This window comes from Zosterops lateralis (genome assembly GCF_965231275.1).
Source record: "Zosterops lateralis genome assembly, chromosome: 6".
Classification (NCBI taxonomy): domain Eukaryota; kingdom Metazoa; phylum Chordata; class Aves; order Passeriformes; family Zosteropidae; genus Zosterops; species Zosterops lateralis.
Genome location: NC_139761.1, coordinates 3,520,480 through 3,539,462, shown reverse-complemented (window position 1 = coordinate 3,539,462; position 18,983 = coordinate 3,520,480). Strand labels below are relative to the sequence as shown.

Sequence of the window (18,983 nt, the reverse complement as noted above, 5' to 3'; positions counted from 1 at the left end):
GGGCTTTTAAATCCCTCCAGGGATGGGGACTCCACCACTGCCCTGGGCAGCTGTGCCAGGGTTGGACCATTCTTTCCAGGAGGAATTTTTAATGTCCAATCTAAAGCTCCCCTGGTGCAGTTTAAGGTAATTCCCTCTCATCCTGTCCCTGTTCCCTGGGAGCAGAGCCTCCCCTGGCTGTCCCCTCCTGTCAGGGACTTGTGCAGAGCCACAAGGTCCCCCCTGAGACTCCTTTTCTCCAGGCTCAGCCCCTTTCCAGTTCCCTCAGCTGCTCCTCACAGGACTTGGTCCCTCAAAAATATTCAAGTGAAGTTTTCTGGGTCTGCAAGGCACCAATTAACTGCATAGGCATGTCTTTTTTCATGCACAGGAGTTGCAGACAGAATTCAATTGAGAAATCCAGAGGAAGGGACAATCCCACAGCTGAATAGTGAGGATAAAGCACTGCCCACACACTGCACTGGTCTATTAACAGAAGTAAGGATTATTTTTGGACTATGGCCTAAAAACAGCTTTTCTCAAGCCTTAAAGTGGATAAAAAATAATTTTGTTTCTAATCTTTCCTGTCGCTGCTGCCATTTTTACCTTCCCTAAGGGTGAAGGTGTGAAGCAAGGCAGCAGCATTGGCCAGCTCAGTGTGAACTGCTCTGCAAACCAATGTATGGAAATGCAGCCACAAGGGATGCCCAAATTCAGTAGTTCACACTGATGCCAAGGCCTGGAGTTTCTGTTATTCACTTTATCCCATCAAACTCCTGATAACTGTGTGAGAACAGTGGTTTGGGAGTCACTTACCACATCCACGTGTGTCAATCTAGCACAGGAATTGTTCAGAGGCAGAGAAAACACACACACACAACCCTTACAGGTAAAAAGCAGTCCCATTCCTCCCATGGAACAAGAAAGAGCAGATCTTTTCTCTCCTAATTACCAAAGAATTTGTGAACAGGCAGCACCTGGGGCTGACGTGCTACACCAGAGTCATGGTCGCATCCACATTTAATATCCTTCATGTACAGGCTGGAAATATCACAAAAGGAAGAGGAAAAACACTCACAGAAGTCAAGTAATTCTGATTTTATATTCAGGCTTTGCAAATCAAGGATGTCCTATTTTTACTATTCATTCAAGGCAAAAGTCTACACAGGCATGTCAAAAGCAGGGATTGAAAAACAGTGAACACAACAGTCTTGAAAATACGTTTAATGTCTAATCTTATACAAAAGTGACAGCATTTTCAAAAAAATATCAAATCCTGTATTTATAGCTTCTCACTATCATACAGCAAATATTTGTTTCATCTAAAGAAAATACAGCAGCAGGTGATAATCTATACTTTAAAGATGTGATTGCTTATATTTCGTATTGTAAACAAATGCAGTATGTCAACCTCAAAGCACAAGTCAAAACGAACTCCTCAGCAACTGAACTCAAAAATGATGCATAGAAATGTACAAATTCCATTGCAAAAGCTTCAGGCCAGAAGTTGCTCACACTTGACATAACATGTGATAAAGTTACTACACGGTATATAGTGACACCTTGAGTTTTTACACAATAGATTAACAGGAATACCCTTTTCACTGCTATGCAAAGAACTCTGCTCACAAAAACAAAGGGGTTATGAAACAGTTTTCATGACCTCAAGAAATACGAATATACATTGAAAAACATCCCATATATATTGAATTTTAGCCTAAATGTTCCAGTAATAAATCCTGCCTATTTCAGGAAGAACCTAGAAGTCTAGTTACTTTTACAAAACCCCTTTCCAAAAATCATTACTTGCTACTTATGCTTTATCCTTTCCTACCTCTTCCCATTCCCTGCAGAGACGTATGGCCAGTGCAATTCTAACTGGAGTGCTGCTACTGCATGATCCATTCATTTGGAATAAATGTGTTTTCATTGCAATGATTTACAGTCTAAGGCTGCAGGTATCAAAAAAGCACTTGAGCAAATGCAGTCAATGTTGCTTATGTTAATTTTTAATTAGTCTTGCCAAGTCTGCTTGGAGCGGGGGGCAACTGGGGTTTTTTTTTTAAAGGTTAGTGAAGACTTGCACTTTTGGTTCTTATTCCAAGGGTTAGGTTGCTGGGGTTTAAGTTGAAATGTTAAAATATTTTTGTTCAGCTCCAGTATTGTCTTCCTAAAAGAAAAAATAGACATTCCTTTGCTATCAGCTTTCATGACACTGGATTAAAGCAGCCACAGCACAGCTGGCTGCCTTCTCCTGCAAAAATACTGTAGGACTTTGCCATAAAGGCTCTGACTACCAAGGAGCATCACCACCAGGTCACCCCATGTGCTTTTTTTAGAGTGTCCATCACACGCATGCAGGAAGCCACGAAGGTACTGGAAGAGAATTAACTCGTGTTCACAGTTCCATGATACAAAGACTCCCTAATGAGCTACCATGTGAAGCAAAATCTGTTCCTAATTCTACCCACAGAGGCTAAGTGAGGAGATCCCCAGCTGGGGGAGGAAACAAACTGTCCGTGGTCCAAGTGTAGGCCATGAAGTACCACCAAGAGACGCGGCAAACCCCTCGGATGCGCTTGGCACAGATATGGCAAGAACATGAAAACTTAAATGCAGCACCTCTCGGGAGAGGCAGCTGCACAGCAGTGCACAGGCTTCCTGACATTCAATTTCTCCCAAATTCCACCTACTCCGTGAGGTATGCAGACACCCAGCTGGGAACAGGGGGCTGCTCCCGGGGAACAGCGAACGAGACCGGCTCGCGCCCAACCGCGGCGACGAGGATCCCTGTCGGGACACGACCCTGCCAAAAATCTGCTGGGAAGGGAATGCTCAGGTTGGGTTTTTTTAAGCTCAAGTTCAGTTTCCAGGGACTCTGAAAAAGTCTGCCGGGTTTACACAACCCGGCAGCCAAGTCAAATTTGAAATGACTAGAACCCAGGTCAGAAATAGGGAAGTACCTTACGTGGGGATCAGGTTCTCTTTTACACAGACCAAGCCAAACTTCCAACCACCACAGAATGAGAACTGGCAACGGGATGTCCTCATTTGCATGCATAAAACTCACATTTTGCTGATTCAAAGTTTAACTGCACATCCAGGTTATTTCACTTTGCACAGGAATGCCTGTTTGTGAACACCAACAGTGTGCTGACGAGTCACACCAAGGCTTCCAAACGTGGCTCTTCTCCTCCGTAGTCCCAGACCGAGCAATTGGTTTGAGTATGTACAAAATGCTGAGAAAACCTTCGAGTTCACATGCTCTGTCTTGTTAGTTTGAATCACTGTAGCATGTTCAAAAATTAGGTTTCTTGACTAAAATGTTGAAACACTTTCTCTATTGACTTTTTAGAATAACCTGAAAATAGACAAAGTATGACTATCCATCCGTTCAATGACCAGCAGGAGTCTGGCAACGAGACTTAAAGCATTAATGGGAATTTAAGAATTAACCTTTTTTTTTTTAATTCCATGGGCCTGATTCTTTATAATCCTTACATGACAACTCCTGTTCTTCCAAGGAATATTTGCCAACGTAAGAACCACAGGTGTGTTAGTCCATTTCTTCTCTTTGTATTTCACTTGATTAAACCAAATAATTATGCCAGCATTATGAGCAAGGTAAATTGATGTAAACTGCTCCTTCATACCTCAAATGCACATACAAGAGGCAATATTCTTCATAGCCCCATACATTACTGAAACAAAAACTGTAAAAATCTCTGTAAGTAGTGGATGAAGGTGGAAAACTACAGTATTTTGTTGCCCAGGACGTATTCAGCGGTAAGGCTGCAAGAGACAATAGATCATGGTCAATACAGGCTTTTCATTCACAGTCACAAATATTGTTAATCACAAATTCATCCTTATATTTTTGTTATTCCCTTCCTACTGCTCTATCAGCAATTTCTTTAGCTTAAAGAGATTAGAATATTTTCACTTTCAGAATTATTACAATGTTTTCCTCCCTTTTTTGGCTTTTAGAGTCTTTCCAAGCAGTGGAAGACCACTATAATGTGAGACATGCTCCAATTTAATGTAATTTAACCATTCTAGGATATTTAATATTTCACAAATTGCAGTTATCCCACTGACTTGAGGCATAAAACAGGTGTGCTGATGATACTCCTTACCTGCACTAACAGGTTTTTACCCTAATGAATTTCCCCACTTCAAAGTGAAACAGTTCATAGAGTAATTAGAGACCCAAATGAAATACTCACATGGGGACCACCAGGCATTGATGGAGCACCAGCAGGACCAGATGGCACTTGAAAAGGATTAGGGGGCGTAGGATATAGTCCTGGAGCTGGATATGATCCTGTGGGTGGAGGGAACGGCCCGGGCGGTGACGGTCCCCACGTTCCAGGCGGGACCGTCCCCCACGGTACCGTCGGCGCAGCCCCCGGAGTCTGGGTGGGAGCGGAATATGGCCCTGGGGGTGGATATGGCATGCTGGGAGCAGGATACTGCCCTCCCATTGTTGGTCCCCATGCTCCAGAGGGCATGGATCCCCATGGCCCGACGGGAGCAGGAGGCGCAGCTGGCTCTGTCGGACCTCCGTAAGGTCGTGGAAGCTCTGGAAAGGGCATATTTGGTGGAGGGTACTGCCCTGGAGGGACAGGACCTGGCACAGTTGGGGGTGGATATGGACCACCAGGAGGAGGGCAGGAGGGTCCAGTAGGAGGAGGAGGAAATGGAGCAGGCGGTCCCGGGGGCATTGAAGGATACATTCCCGTGGGAGGAGGTCCGAAGGGCACGCTGGAAGCCGATGTGTTGGGTGGCAGTCCCGTTGGAGTCATAGGGGGGGCGCTGGGGTTATTCCAAGGGTTGGAAGCCGGCCAGCCCTGCGGAGGCTGCCCGGGCTGCTGGCCAGGCTTGGTGCTGCTCACTTTGGAGGTTTTAGCGGGCGACTGGTCTGGTAAAGCATCTGCCAACTGAAAGACAAAGCGGCGGTGAGAAGGGAAAGGTGCCCGGTGAGGAGGAAAGGCGCCCGCCGGAATTCCCGGCTGCAGAACATCCCCCCACCACGTGGCTACATCCCAGCTGCCAGAGCGGGAGGAGAAGAGCTCTCGTGGCTGCACAGAGATGATTACATTCATTTTTGTGCAGCTCCTATCACTAAGGCAGCACGGTTAAAAAAGGCAGAGATAAAAGGCGACCCACCACACGGAACGACAGGCAGCTGCAGCACAGACCTGCAAACACTCTCCTACATTTCCATTACAACTATCCTGACGCCAGGAAAGCACAGCTCCCTTTGTTAATGTCACAGGAGAGAACCCACGAGGCACCCAGCAGCTTCTGATGATTAGTCCAGGGATTGCTACATCTACCCAAAAAGGAAAACACCACGACTGCGACACAGAGGAATTCTCTCAGCTCCCCTCTTCCTTCAAAAAACTACGTCAGCTCTTGGAATAATCAACACAGTTGGCTGATCTTCAGGAAAGAAAAACTGTTACTTACCGAAAAATCATCAGTTCCAGACATTGTGCTGAAAAGTAAGGTAAGATAAAGTGAAATTTGTTGAAAATAATAAAGGTATTTTTAAGCAAGACTTCAGGAGACATCTGCATTTGTCTCGTTTGGAGCACAGCAGGTGCTGAACTGGCAGCACCTCTTGGTGCCTCTGGCCCACACCAGCTCCTGGAGCACAGATCAGGGTGGATGTTGGGGTACAAATCCCCCTGAGCCCCATCCACACAGGCCCAGGAGTGTCCAAAGATGTGAGGACTGAGCTAAAACCTTCCGAGAAATTAAGACACATAATTCCACCCAGACACGAAGTAGAAATGCAAGTTTAGTTTTAAATAAATAGGGGATTTTTAAGTGCCCTAAACAAGTAAGAGCCTGTGTCAGTAAGTAAGAAAAAGACCTAATACCTAGTTTATATTTCAGCAACATTGCCTTTTGCAAAGTCAATTAAATTCTAGTTATAACAAAAATAATGTAGCCTTACTGAAAATCCCTAAATAGAACAGATAGAGCTGTATGCCTGGAATTTGTGTAAGAATTTACAAAAATTGTCACACATCAATTTTAGCTTAAGCAAAGTCCAACACTTTTGTAGAGAGTTTGTGTTTAAGCCTGATTAACTAAAAATAAAATAAAATGCACAGAGAATGCTGAGACACTCACACTTAGGGGACACAGAACACAAGTGCTGTTGTTACTGCCTCCACTGCTACTAACAGGATGCAACAGCTTCTCCTGGGGACTCAGAGACTTTATGTGAGAAATCTTCTGCAAACTACTGCAGGCTCCAATAACTTTGCCTTCATGAGATTAATTTAACCATGCAATAAAGAACTTTGCTCTTACAACTACCAGCTTTTGGTCTTCAGTGAGAACACCCAAACTTCTCAGCATCAGGGATCAGTGCCTGTGGCTGCTGGGACATCTGTGCCAGGTGCTGCTTTGGGGATCCAAAATGAGATAATGGGAATAAATTTACTCTCTGTGTTTTAGCCCTGGATTTATTGCTGTTCCAGCTGCCTCCCTGTGCTCACAGAACAACCCCAAAATTTTCTCTGGATAAAGTTGCCATGAAAAGGAAAAGTCCTGAGTCTCCACCTGCCTCCTCACAGGCAGGTGCCACACAGGATGTAAATGGGTCACATTGCAAGAGGAAAAATATTTTAAGCATTCATATGGAGCACATGGAGCCTGCCCAGACAGGGATGCCTGGGAAGGGTTCCAGGTGTTTTCTAAACTGGGAATTGGGAAAGGTATAGGAGGATTCTTGTGGGTGAAGTCAACGCCTCTAAACCAAAACATGATTAAATCAGAGAATCAAAAAATGGTTTGGGTTGGAAGGGACATTAAAGATCAGCTGGTTACAGCCCCTGATGTGGGTAGGGACCCCTTCCACTGTCCCAGGCTGCTCCAAGCCTGTCCAGCCTGGCCTTGGACACTTCCAGGGATCCAGGGGCAGCCACAGCTTCTCTGGGCACCCTGTGCCAGGGCCTCACCACCCTCAAAATTCTTCCCCATCTCCCATCCATCCCTGCTCTCTGGCAGTGGGAAGCCATTCCCTGTGTCCTGTCCCTCCATCCCTTGTCCCCAGTCCCTCTCCAGCTCTCCTGGAGCCCTTTTAGGTCCTGGCAGGGGCTCTGAGCTCTCCCTGGAGCTTCTCCTCTCCAGGGGAACATTCCCAGCTCTCCCACCCTGGCTCCAGAGCAGAGGGGCTCCAGCCCTTGCAGCATCTCTGTGGCCTCCTCTGGACCTGCCCAGTAGCTCCACATCCTTCTGACGTTGAGGACCTCAGAGTTGGAATCCCCACATGGATCTTATTGCCAAAAATAAAAGAATTATAGCTTTGCTGATGGTTTATCCTCCAAGTATTTCAGAACAAATAGCACCAAGGGCAGAGGATTTATTTACAATCACCAACTCCAGCAGTTGACTACAGAGCTGTCATTAACATGTATCCAACTTCCAACCTCTCCACACTTCCAAAAAAATAGGCACCAATGAGCCATATTAACAAATAACCAGAGGTGAGGAACTGTTAAAAAGATGACCAAGAGGAGCCAGAAAGTTTTAGGGGAGAGTGTAGGAGCCAGAAAGGAATGTAAGAGGAGGAAACATGTAAAATAGAAGTCAAGAGTATAAATACTACCGCAAAGTTGGCTCCCACATTACACCATCCTTGTATTCCCCTTGTTGATGGTGAAGAACTGAGTTCTAAGACAAAAAGGTCTCAGGGATGGAGGTTTGTAAGAAAGCTCAGATCAAATAGGTTTATAAGCTCCCTTAGGTTAATATATATTCATATTATTTACATTATATCATTTATACATTTATCTCTGAAACTGCACTGTAAATTTATTATCTGCACAGTCTCCTGATGTCAGGACAGCTCTGGATCAGAACAAGGGGCCACTTATCTCAGCATCCCATTTAATCTGAACAGTGACCAGTAGGGAAGAACAAGAACAGGAATGACACCCCAACCCTTCAGTGATTCCAAGCTCAGCCACTTCCTAAGCTGTAGACAATTTCCCTGGAGTAATAACCCTCAAAAAATTCCTTTTCCACAAACACATCCAGTTTCCTCACTTAGATGAGACAATGTCTCATTTGCCCCCTTCAGTGCTGTTCCTACAGCACCCACTGGCAAGAACTCCACAGGTTTTGTTGCACAAAATCCACCTCCTTTTCTTGTTCTAAACCTGGATTTTACTGGTTTCACTTGTTGCTCCTCCATTCTTGCAGCTGAGGAAATCAGCAGGTCTGTTCTTATCCATCCTGCTCATGCTGATCATCATCCTACAGACTTTTACCATTTTCTTTCAGCTTCTGTCCCTTCTCCAGGCTGAGCTCCAGCTTATTCCCCTGACCCTTGTGCAGCAGCTCTTCCACACCTTTAATTCTTCTCCCTGCCTCAATTTAAGGCTTTTCTGAGTCTTTTGGATCTTTTGGGATGAATGACAAGAAAGAACCACAGAGAATTGAAGATGTGGGATGACCATTGATTTATACAGTATCATAATTATGCTCTGGTTTGTCTTCTATTTCCTTCCTAATACTTCTTAATTTTTCAGCTGCTTTTAGATCCCTGTGGAACTGACACTTCCGTGGCAATATTTCACTCCTCAGTGTCAAGGGTCAGCCCAGCATTTTAGATGTGAAATTATATGTACCACTCTACATTTATCTACTCTGAAATCACGGCAGATTTATTGCCATTGAATTATTTCTGCCGATTTATTACCCAATCCTTACTTTCCTGAATGGCTTTGTGTCAACAAGACACTGCTCATCTCATTTCCCAAGTTATTTATGACCACATGGAACAACCCATGAACTCTATGGAAACACAGTGAACTTTTCAAGTTACACCTAATAATTTAAATAACCCTTTCAAGAAATACCTTGTAATTTAAATAAACCTTTCAAGAAATACCCAGTAATTTCAATAAACCTTTCAAGAAACACCTAATAATTTAAATAAACCTTTTAAGAAATATGTATCTGCAAAGCTGATGGAGTTCAGTGCCTAATTGCAGGAATACAAAGGTTTGTTAAAACTCCAGAATTAATTTATAATAGCAGTGGTTCTTTCAAGTGAGGACTCTTTGTCTCAGATGAGAAGCATGTTCAGATCAAAGACCGTTTGCTGAAAATTGAGAAACCAACTGAACCACATCAGGGAAGTGGTTTCTCCTCCTGTTATTAACAGCTCAGCTGTCTGAGACATATTTACCAGAAACTCAATTTCTCTTCAAGAAATCCCTCTTCTGCTAAGAATTCATTGATTTTTGCAATTAAAAACACTCAATAATGATAACTTGGCAGGTGCTTTTTGGTGGTGCTGTAGTTCAATTTACCTCCATGGACAGAGAAGCTACTTAATATAATCCCAAAAATAAAGGAAAAAAAATCATTAATATACAGACAAGTACAAAAAAAATCACCTTTACATAAGTACATAGATAATAATAATCATCACCATAATCAGATTATTAAAAAAACACCACCAAAACAAGTCAAGAGAATTTTCATTTCTTTAGGCAGATGGAGAGATGGGATAACACCAACTGAAAACCAGATCTAGAACAGATTGAAAAAAGTCCACAGAAGAAGTTGGAACATTTGCTGCGAGGGAGAGAAGGAAGAGAAGAAATGAAACTACAAGAGAAGTCAGAAGAAAATCCTGTGATCTGCCACAAAAGTGTCAGAGAGGAGTAAATTCAAGTCAAGCAGTGGGTGAACATGGTTAAAACAGGCCTCCTTCCCAAATATCAACTAATACCCCCAATATTTGTTAGCAGATCATTCCCAAATATTTCTGTGCCATGAAAATGAAGGGAACAATTCTGCTACATAATTTATGGAACAAAAAAAAAAAAAAAAGTAGTTAAGCATAGCTTATAATGAGATTTAGTGGCTTTTTTACTTTGGCAAGCAGACAAGAGCAACATTTGTTGGCAACATTTGGGATAACTGAGCCCATGCCAAGCATGTCAAGGATCCTCTTGCAGACAGGATGGCCTATTTCAGGGATGTTTAAAAAACAGACATTTAATCTGGGTACTGCCACCTTCATCTCATAGAAAAGAAACTGAAATTACCCTTAACATTCAGACAACATATGAACTCATCTGTACTTAAATCTGGGATCTATATTCCATTCAGGTTGTTCAGCAGTTGTGAAAAGAATTTCAGTCAGAACCTTGCAGGAATATCAATGATATTATTACAGTTATTGCCCAAGGCATTCACATGTTGATCAATCAGACTCAGAGACAGTGTCAGACAGAAAACCTCCAAGTAACTAAATTTTAAAGTCCCTCCTGCTCACATATGGACTCAAGATTTTAGGAAAAAAAACCCACATTGAATGGTGGCTTGATGGGATTTTTAGAGTCATCAGAATTAACAAATGGACTCCTGAATTAACCAATTATCTCTTGATAAGCTTTCCTGGTGCTGATGGTTTATCCTCCAAGTATAACTGATTGTCACTGATTGTCAGCAGAGAAACCCATTCAATGAATGTTCCAGACATTCATTCTGCCACGTTTAAACTCTCCAAATTATCTTCCCTGCAAGTTGGGATGAAGAAAGACCAAATGGAAGGAGGGTTCAGGAGCTGAAGTCATTTGGCAGGGAGGGAGCAGAAAGACAACAGAGCTGGCAACATTCAAACTGAAGTCCTGCTTGAATCCCCTGTGCTGTAAGATAAGATTCCCTTTGTTTTCCCAAGGCCAACGCCCCTGGAAACATCTCTGGCTTTCCAGAAGGCCAGAGCCTGCCAGCCCCAGCTCTGCTGAAGGGATGGAGATGAGGGATGGAGAGAGATGATCAATGCCAGGAGCTGAATCCCTCTATCCTGAAGAGCTGTGACAGGCAAGAAGGACTTTCACAGCACCTGCCCAGAAATTAAACCCTGAAAAACCTTCAAGTCACAATCCAAGGCCTCCTGGATAATCCATGAGCTGCTCCCAAAAATTCCCAGCAGGTGGGTGAGATGAACAGGGCTGTGGGGCTCACTGGGAATACAATTCCAACAGGGCTGTGGCAGGAGAGTCCTTCCAAAGGTGTTCACAACCAACTGGTGACTCTCAGAGAGGTTTGTGCAACTCCTGTTTTGGGAAGTGTTGGTGCTAAATCCGTCCCACTGAACAGCTTCCACAACAAACCAGCTCCACGCTGGTTTTTTCAGCTCCAAACCCTCTTGGATTGCATCCCCCTCACTGAAACTATGGCTGTAGTAGCAATTTTCCCCATGATTTTGCCTTTCCTGGCTTTTATCCACCATCAGTCCTCACAGACCCTCCTTAGGAAGAGCTGCCCAAAGCACTTTTTCTTCCTTTACTCAAAACTAAGCATCAACCGCTTTCCTTTTCTTCTCTCTTCTTGGAGTTGTATGACATTCATCCAACACTTGACGTGCCAGATTTAGTTCCTGTCTCCAAGATCATCTTTCAAACACACAGGAAAAAAAAAAAGGTTTTGGTTGTGCTGCATTTCCACTGGGTGGCACGGCTGCCTCGGCAGAGAGGGTTCCTTTGTCACTGTGACATGACTAATTCCTGCCAGCATAACCTCATCCACAACAGGATTTCTGCCCACATAAGTGTAACTACCCAACATAGCACACGGAGAAAATGGAAGAGACACCAAGTCTTTGACAGCTTCTGAATGTTTTCTAAAATATGCAAATTCCTGCAGCTCCAGGCGTTAAATATCAACACTTCAAGAGCCTTTAGAGAACCCCGGGATGGTTTGGGTTGGAAGGGACTTTAAAGCTCATCTTGTGCCACTCCCTGCCTTGGGTAAGGACACTTTGCTCCACCAGACCAGGATGCTCCAAGCCCATCCAATTCCAGGGATGGGGCAGCCACAGCTTCTCTGGATAACCTGTCCCTCCTCATCCTCACAGGGAACAATTCCTTCCCAATATCCCACCCAATCCTGCCCTCTGGCAGTGGGAAGCCATTCCCTGTGTCCTGTCACTCCATCCTCCTTTAAACAGTCCCTCTCCATCTTTCTTGCAGACTCTCTTCAGGTACAATGGGATCATCCCAAAGCCTCCTCTTCTCCAAGATGGATCATCCCAACACTCTCAGCCTTTCCTCACAGGAGAGCTGCTGCAGCCCTCTCATCATCTTGGTGGCCTCCTCTGGCCCTTGTCCCATCTTTTAAGCCTCCCCAGTGCTCACACACCATCAAATAATTTGGTGTTTATCCAAATATTTATCCAATAATTTGGTGGGTTTGCCCTGGGAGAATAAAGTTAATTGACAAACTAAACCAACAGCTACACCATCAGTGGCTGTGAGAGGTTTGGGGATATTTCTACCCTTTTCCCTGTCTGTTATAAATGAAAATAATGACAAAAGTCAGTTTTCAGGTTTTCAGGACAGATGTCATCAAGACCAACAACCAAACTGTGGCATTTCCTGTAAATTATCAACTACCAAAAAAGAAACTAATTCTCCAAAACAGAGGTCCTGGCAGTTTGCAAGAGCTGTAAACCAGAAAGCCATAAGGATGTGTGATCTGTGCCAGCTCTTCACCCTCACCAGGCCATTCGTTTTCACAGCTGCCTCCCCACCAGGGCAGGGCTGATCCCCCCAGCTGGTCCCCAGCCCCAGCAGATGGTCCCAGCCCCGGCAGGGACAGAGCACAGGGAGGGGCCTTGTCCCTGTGCCAGCTGGGACACAAAGTCAGGGCACAAGAGAGACTCTGCCCTGCCAGGGATCCCTCCTGCCCACAGCACCCAGCCCCGGGAATCCTGAGAGATCTGTCAGTGCAGCAGCTTGGGATGATCAGAACTGATCTGTCAGAGTTGCCTCTAATTTATCTTGAGAGTTACAGAGCCTCACCAGCGAATCCCAGAATGGTTTGGGTTGGAAGGGACTTTAAAGCCCATCCCATTCCACCTTCCCCTATCCCAGGGGGCTCCAAGCCCTGTCCAGCCTGGCCTGGAACACTTCCAGGGATGGAGCAGCCACAGCTTTCCTGGGCAGCCTCTGTTCTCCTCTCAGTCATTATCAGCTGAATTATTTCGATTGTTTTGGATGAAATAAACGCTCTGACCCCGAAGGGTGACTATCAAACAGCTCAGCTGCAGGGTTTTGGTGTGTAACTCCCTAAAAAAAGACCAAACCTGTGTGTCACATCCCAGCTGTGACCCCACCTCTGGCACACAAACCCAGTCACCTTTTTGCCTCCTTGGCAGAGCCTCTTTCCCAGGAAAATCCCTTTTCAGGATTCACACGTGGCACTGTTAAAATGCACTTGAATGAACTCAAAGCTCCAAGAACACCCAAAATGCTTCCCAGGACCGGCCTGACATTGACCACAAACTGTCCCTTCAGCCCCAGATCTCCCCAGGTCCCGGGCAGGGCAGTTTCAGGGCGTGTCGTTTTGGTTTCAAAAAGACAAAAGCAGCTACTTTTGTTCCTGCACCACTGGCACTAAGGCTGGGTACCACCAGATCAGCACCGTTTCCCACGGAATTCACCTGGAAACAAGTTTTTCATTAGAAATAAAACCTGACACTGACACCACACAGTGCTGGCCCTGCTCTGTAAATCAGCCGCCTTAAACACGTTAAAATTTGATAAACCAACTTCTCCTCAACTCCGAAAAACCGCCTTTCCCGAGCCTTTCTTTAGAGAGAAGGTTTTAAGTGAAAGTCGCTTATCTGCAATCCACGCTCATTGATGCGCTCATTAATAAACTACGACCACACAATACTAAAAAAAAAAAAAAAAAGAAAAAAGGAAAAAAAAAAAAAAAAATTTAACCCAGCCATTTAAGACAGCGCTAGGGAGGCAGCAGGCCCCGCCACCAGCGACCCCCGGTGCTCTGCAGGCACCAGCACCGCCCGCCCCCCGCAGGCGGGGCGGCACCTCCGGGATGTCTGAGGCGCGGCCCAGGCCGGCGGCTCCCCGGCCGCAGCCCCCCCGCCCCTCCCGCGCTCCCCGCGGCGGCGCAGGGCCCGTGCCGGCGGCGGGCCCGGGTGGCGGTACCTGTGGGGGGGAGCCGGTGCAGGCCCGGAGCGACGCGGCGGCCACAGCTCCACCGCCACCGCGACGGGCACCGGAACCGGAACTGCGTCACGGCGGACACGCCCACACCCCCCACCCCTCCCCTCGCCGCCGCCACCGGAGGGGCGCGCGCTGGGCCACGCCCCACCTCGGCCGCTGCGTCACCGGCACCGCCCACTCCCCCTGTCTGGTCACGCCCACAACGCGCGTCACCGGCCGCACCCACCCGTGACCACGCCCCCACCCATATTTTCCCGCCCACAAATACACGTCACAAGCCACGCCCCCTCCCATATTAGGCCACACCCCCTCCGTCCATAAACGCTGATCTGGCTGAGTGGGGGTCACGTGACAGCGCGCGGGGCCCCGCCTTGCCCGGCGCGCGCCCCCCTCCCCCGAGGTGACGTCACTCTTCCCCTGAGGGGGCGGGCGCGGCTCCTGAGGGGACCCGGCCCCGTGTCCCCTCAATGTCCCCAAGACTCCGGAAAGCTGCTCTTAAACGGCGTTTCGGCACCGTTTTCACCACTTTTATTACAAAAAATAAATAAACCGGTATCTTGATTTGCTGCCCCTCCTCGTTCGTGAAGCAAAAACTGCGCCGTGCTGTTCAAAACCAGCGGCAGAAATCAACAACACAAAGCCCTCACGTTTCTGCCCCTTCGACAGAAAAAAATAAGTGTAAATGTTCTTTGTTTAAAAAGAAAAATTAACAATTTAACTACTAAGAAAATGTTATTTCTGTGTGAAAGGTAAATCGCCACTGATGTTTGCAGTGAAAGCTCCAAGAACGTTGATTTGTTCAGACCCAAGGCCTCCAGCGCCGACACTTCAGCAAAAGCTGCACAACTCCTGTCATGTTTAACAGTAATTAACAAGCACATAAACAGTGTAATTAATATTCCTATAAACAGCTGTTTCTCGTGGATCTGTATGACTGCTGAAAATCCAATTTTGATTTTCTCCTGAAACATCTGAAGGCAATCCCAGCACCAATTCCAACCACCTTCCTGAGTGCTTTGGCCAAACCCTCCCTGAGCTCTGCCAGCCTTGGGGCCGTGACCACTGGCGGGGTTTTTCCCCTCATCTTGTACAAAAATCTCACCAATTTTTCACTATTTATCTCAAATAATCAAAGTATCCCAAATAATCCGTTTTTTTACGTTTCAAACCTGAAGTCGCCACTGAAATCTGCGTTTTCCCCTTGCCCTCTCCCTGTGTCCCTCCATTTGTGGTTCCCTGCCCTGCCCTTCCCTTCCCAGCTATGGCACTAATCCCGAGCCTTTCCATGCCCGGATAATTCCGTTCCACTCAGCAGAAACGTGGGCACGGGCGATGCCCAGCACATGCCAACCCGGCCGCTGGCGCCCTTCCCTCGGGAGTGACCATCTATTTGTGCTTTTCAAGGTCATTGTTGGGCTGTTTCTGAAGTAACGGGGAAAATTCAGTGGCAGGAGCTGGGTGCTGGCAGGTCAGAAACTGCCCGTGTCCTGGGCTGTGTTCCCAGGAGTGTGAGCAGCAGGGAGAGCAGGGGAATCTGTCCCTCTGCTCCAGTTTTTCCTGAGACCCAGCTGGAGTGTTGTGTCCGGCTCTGGGACACAATGGTCTCTTCTTTGTGTCCGCCAAAATCGAAAGGAGGTGGAGGTGCTGGAGCAAGTCCAGAGGAAATCCAGGAGATGCTCCAAGGGCTGGAAGCAGGCTGGGAGAGCTGGGGGAATTCACCTGGAGAAGAGAAGGCTCCAGGGAGAGCTCAGAGCCCCTTGCAGGGCCTAAAGGGGTTCCAGGAGAGCTGGAGAGGGACTGGGGACAAGGGATGGAGAGACAGGACACAAGGAATGGCTTCCCACTGCCAGAGGGCAGGGATGGATGGGAGATTGGGAAGGAATTCTTCCCTGTGACAGTGGTGAGGCCCTGGCACAGGTGCCCAGAGAAGCTGTGGCTGCCCCTGGATCCCTGAAAGTGTCCAAGGCTGTGTTGGACAGGGCTTGGAGCAGCCTGGGATAGTGGAAGGTGTCCCTGCCCATGGCAGGGGATGGAACAGGATGGCATTTAATGTCCCTTCCAACCCAAACCATTCTGAAATTCTATGGTAGCTGTAACAGGCATGAAACTGCAGTGTTTTTACTGACTCATTTTCATAAATAATTAATACCAAAACTAAATGGGCATTTGCTATAGACCCCATCCCATAAGGACATGACAACCTGCCCTCTGAATTTAAATAAAAGCAGAGAATATATAGGCTGACTTCACAGCTCTTTCACAATTGCCTTTCCGAGTCCAGCGACCCCTGGGAGTTCCTGTAGGAACAGCCCTTTCAGCGTTGCCTCCTTGGGAGAAATGAGCAAATAAGGATGAAATCAATCCTCCTTCCAGCTGTGTTCAGGGTATCTTTGCTTTTCCACTCTTGAAAGGGCAGTGCCGTGGGCGCCTGCTGCCGTGTCCTGGGCTGCCAGTGGTGGCAGCAGGAGTCTCCAGAGCCTGATGTTTCTTCCTGAGCAGTCTGGTAGTTAGAAACCATAATTAATGAGCAAACAGGCAGCTGACAACGCTGGTGATGTCTGACTTTAAATATCAGACTGGGGCTGCAATAGTGCTTTTAATCAATAATCTCACCAGCCAACCTTGCCAAGTTTCATGTTAGGATCACACAATATGTAGAAGCAGAAAATGATGGTGATTTTTAAAAATTTTTCCCCTCCCTTGGGCAAATGCAGCTCTTCATCTGTGTATGTGTATATGGTGAAGGGTGTACACGAATCCCAGAATGGTTTGGGTTGGAAGGGACCCTAAAGACCACCTTGTTCCAGCCCCATGCCATGGGCAGGGACACCTCCCACTAGACCAGGTTGCTCTAAGCCCCATCCAACCTGGCCTGGAACACTGCCAGGAATGAGGCAGCCACAGGTTCTTTGGGCAGCCTGTGCCAGTGTGGAATTTACATTCAATTGATTCATCTTAGTGCCAGGAATAGGTCTTGGGAGGGGCCAACACCAAGCCCTGGTCACATCCAGGAAGATGTAACTTTGCACACTAAATTATGTAATGAAAAAAACGTTGGGTTGAAACTGTGAATTTAAATTATTCAGAAAGGCTGTTTGGTGCAATAATGTGAGGGCAGCTCTTCATTACAGGCCTGCATTGCAGGGCCTGCACTGCTGCCTGTGTGCTACAAGTATTGGCCACTCTGTTTTTAGCTCAGCTTCATGTAAATATTTGGGTTGGAAGGAAGCTCTGGTCTAACCTCTGTCTAAAAACAGGGATAGCTGTGAACCTTGTCTGCGTGAGTTCTGAGTGTCTCCAAAGTCGGGGATTGCTCAACCTCTCTGGATGTTCCATCCCTAAAAACAGCCCCTGTGAGTGCTGCCATTATTCCCCTGATCCCATCAGACTTTCCCTTGCTGTACTTGTGGCTTGTCCTCCTGCCATGTACCTCTGCCCACTCAGTACCACCCGCCTGGATGGCTGGAGGCTGCCGTGAGCTCCTTCCTACCCTCTCTCCCAGCTCAAAAATACAATTTCCACAGCCTTTCTTCATGCTCTGGCCCCCAACTGTGCCAGTGGCCCCTGCTGAACTCCCTCCGGTTTCAGCATCTCTCTTGTCTTTCAGTGACAAAATTGGGCATAATTGCCTGCCTCAGCCTTTGTTTTGGGGTAAAAGACCAACAGACAATACTTAAATTGTCCGATTCAGTACTTTTCAGGGACAATAACACGGATCTTGAGTTGTGACAGGCATCAGAGGCAGGGAACTTTATCGCACCCGGAGGGCTCTTCATGCCACGAACAGTAAATTCAAAGGAACAATAACAATATCTTTGTTGTACCTCCCTTTTTACATCAGCCAGTCAGGAGGAACAGCACACAGCGGAGGCATCGCTTTGCCATCCAACCCGAAAATAAAAGGGCTTTTTTTTTTTTTTTTTTTTTTTAACAAATTTAAAATTCTGGAATATAACGTCAGCTTTCATTAAGAAAATGCCAGTCTCTTGCTGATGGGCTGGAACAGTGAGATGTAAGATATTAATCTTCAGTTCCAGTGTTGATTCTTACAGGGCGATGTCACTCGCTTTTCAATTCATGCCTCAGTGTGCTCTGTGAACATCAAGCACTCTGAAGAATTAGCTGAGCCACCCTGAAGCTAGATTTTAAAGGATACCAGATGGTATGTTCAATGCATGTGGTAAGCTTTTATATGCTTTTCCCCTATGGCCAATCACTGACTGATCATTTATTTCAAAACTCTCATAAAATAAATCACTTTGAAAATGACGCCGTCTCTAGTTAATAAGTGCTCTTCCTCGAAGCAGAGGCTTGTTGCCATGAAGATAAAATCATAAAACTGGTTCAAAGTGCATGGGGATGGCAAATTCACCCTATTGAGGAGAGGAGATAAACTGGATTGAACTGGAAAGGAAGCATAGCTGTCTGCTTGTTGTGAAATTATGAGCAGGTGAACTGTCATTAAAGACACTCAGACAGCCACTTTGGTACTAACACATGAGCTTTCTGTGACAAGGAGTTAATTTTTTGGGTACATTTTCTTCCCACAGTGGTGGATATGTAAAGCCTTGATCATGTGTCAAGTTACTGTATGAGTTTGTTTTCAGGTTTTGGAGTTAGTGATTATGTCTGGCAGCAGAAAACAGAGCTCTCTTCACTTTTTTTTTCCCTTCTTCTTCTTTAGTGAATAAGAAGTAGGAAATTCCTCTGTGGGTGACAGCAATGGAACCCACCTCGCCATCTGTCCTCTCAGAGAGGTGCTCACCTTGTCCTCACCCCCAAACTGAGAACCACAGTTTCCTGGAGTGATCCAAACCTTTGTCACTAATCTGTCATGGAGTCACAGAGTCGTTTAGGTTGCAAAAGACCTCCAGGATCATTGAATCCAACCTGTGACTGTCACCTCCCTGTCAGCCAGACCAGGGCACTGAGTGCCACAGCCGGTCATTCTTTGAACACCTTGAGGGAAGTACTTCATCACCTCCCTGGGCC

At 46.4% G+C, this 18,983-nt stretch overlaps 1 protein-coding gene across 1 annotated transcript; it reads right to left on the bottom strand.

The window, feature by feature from the left end:
- Positions 1-1,062: 1,062 nt before the first annotated feature.
- On the bottom strand, positions 1,063-14,272 carry MAPK1IP1L (mitogen-activated protein kinase 1 interacting protein 1 like). The gene is made up of 4 exons (XM_083863433.1): positions 13,974-14,272; positions 5,452-5,479; positions 4,206-4,919; positions 1,063-3,771 (listed from the first exon to the last, which is right to left on the bottom strand). Exons 2-4 carry the CDS (start codon positions 5,473-5,475, stop codon positions 3,760-3,762), a joined length of 750 nt encoding a protein of 249 aa, XP_083719559.1. The 5' UTR covers positions 5,476-5,479; positions 13,974-14,272; the 3' UTR covers positions 1,063-3,759.
- Between the last annotated feature and the right edge of the window lie 4,711 nt (positions 14,273-18,983).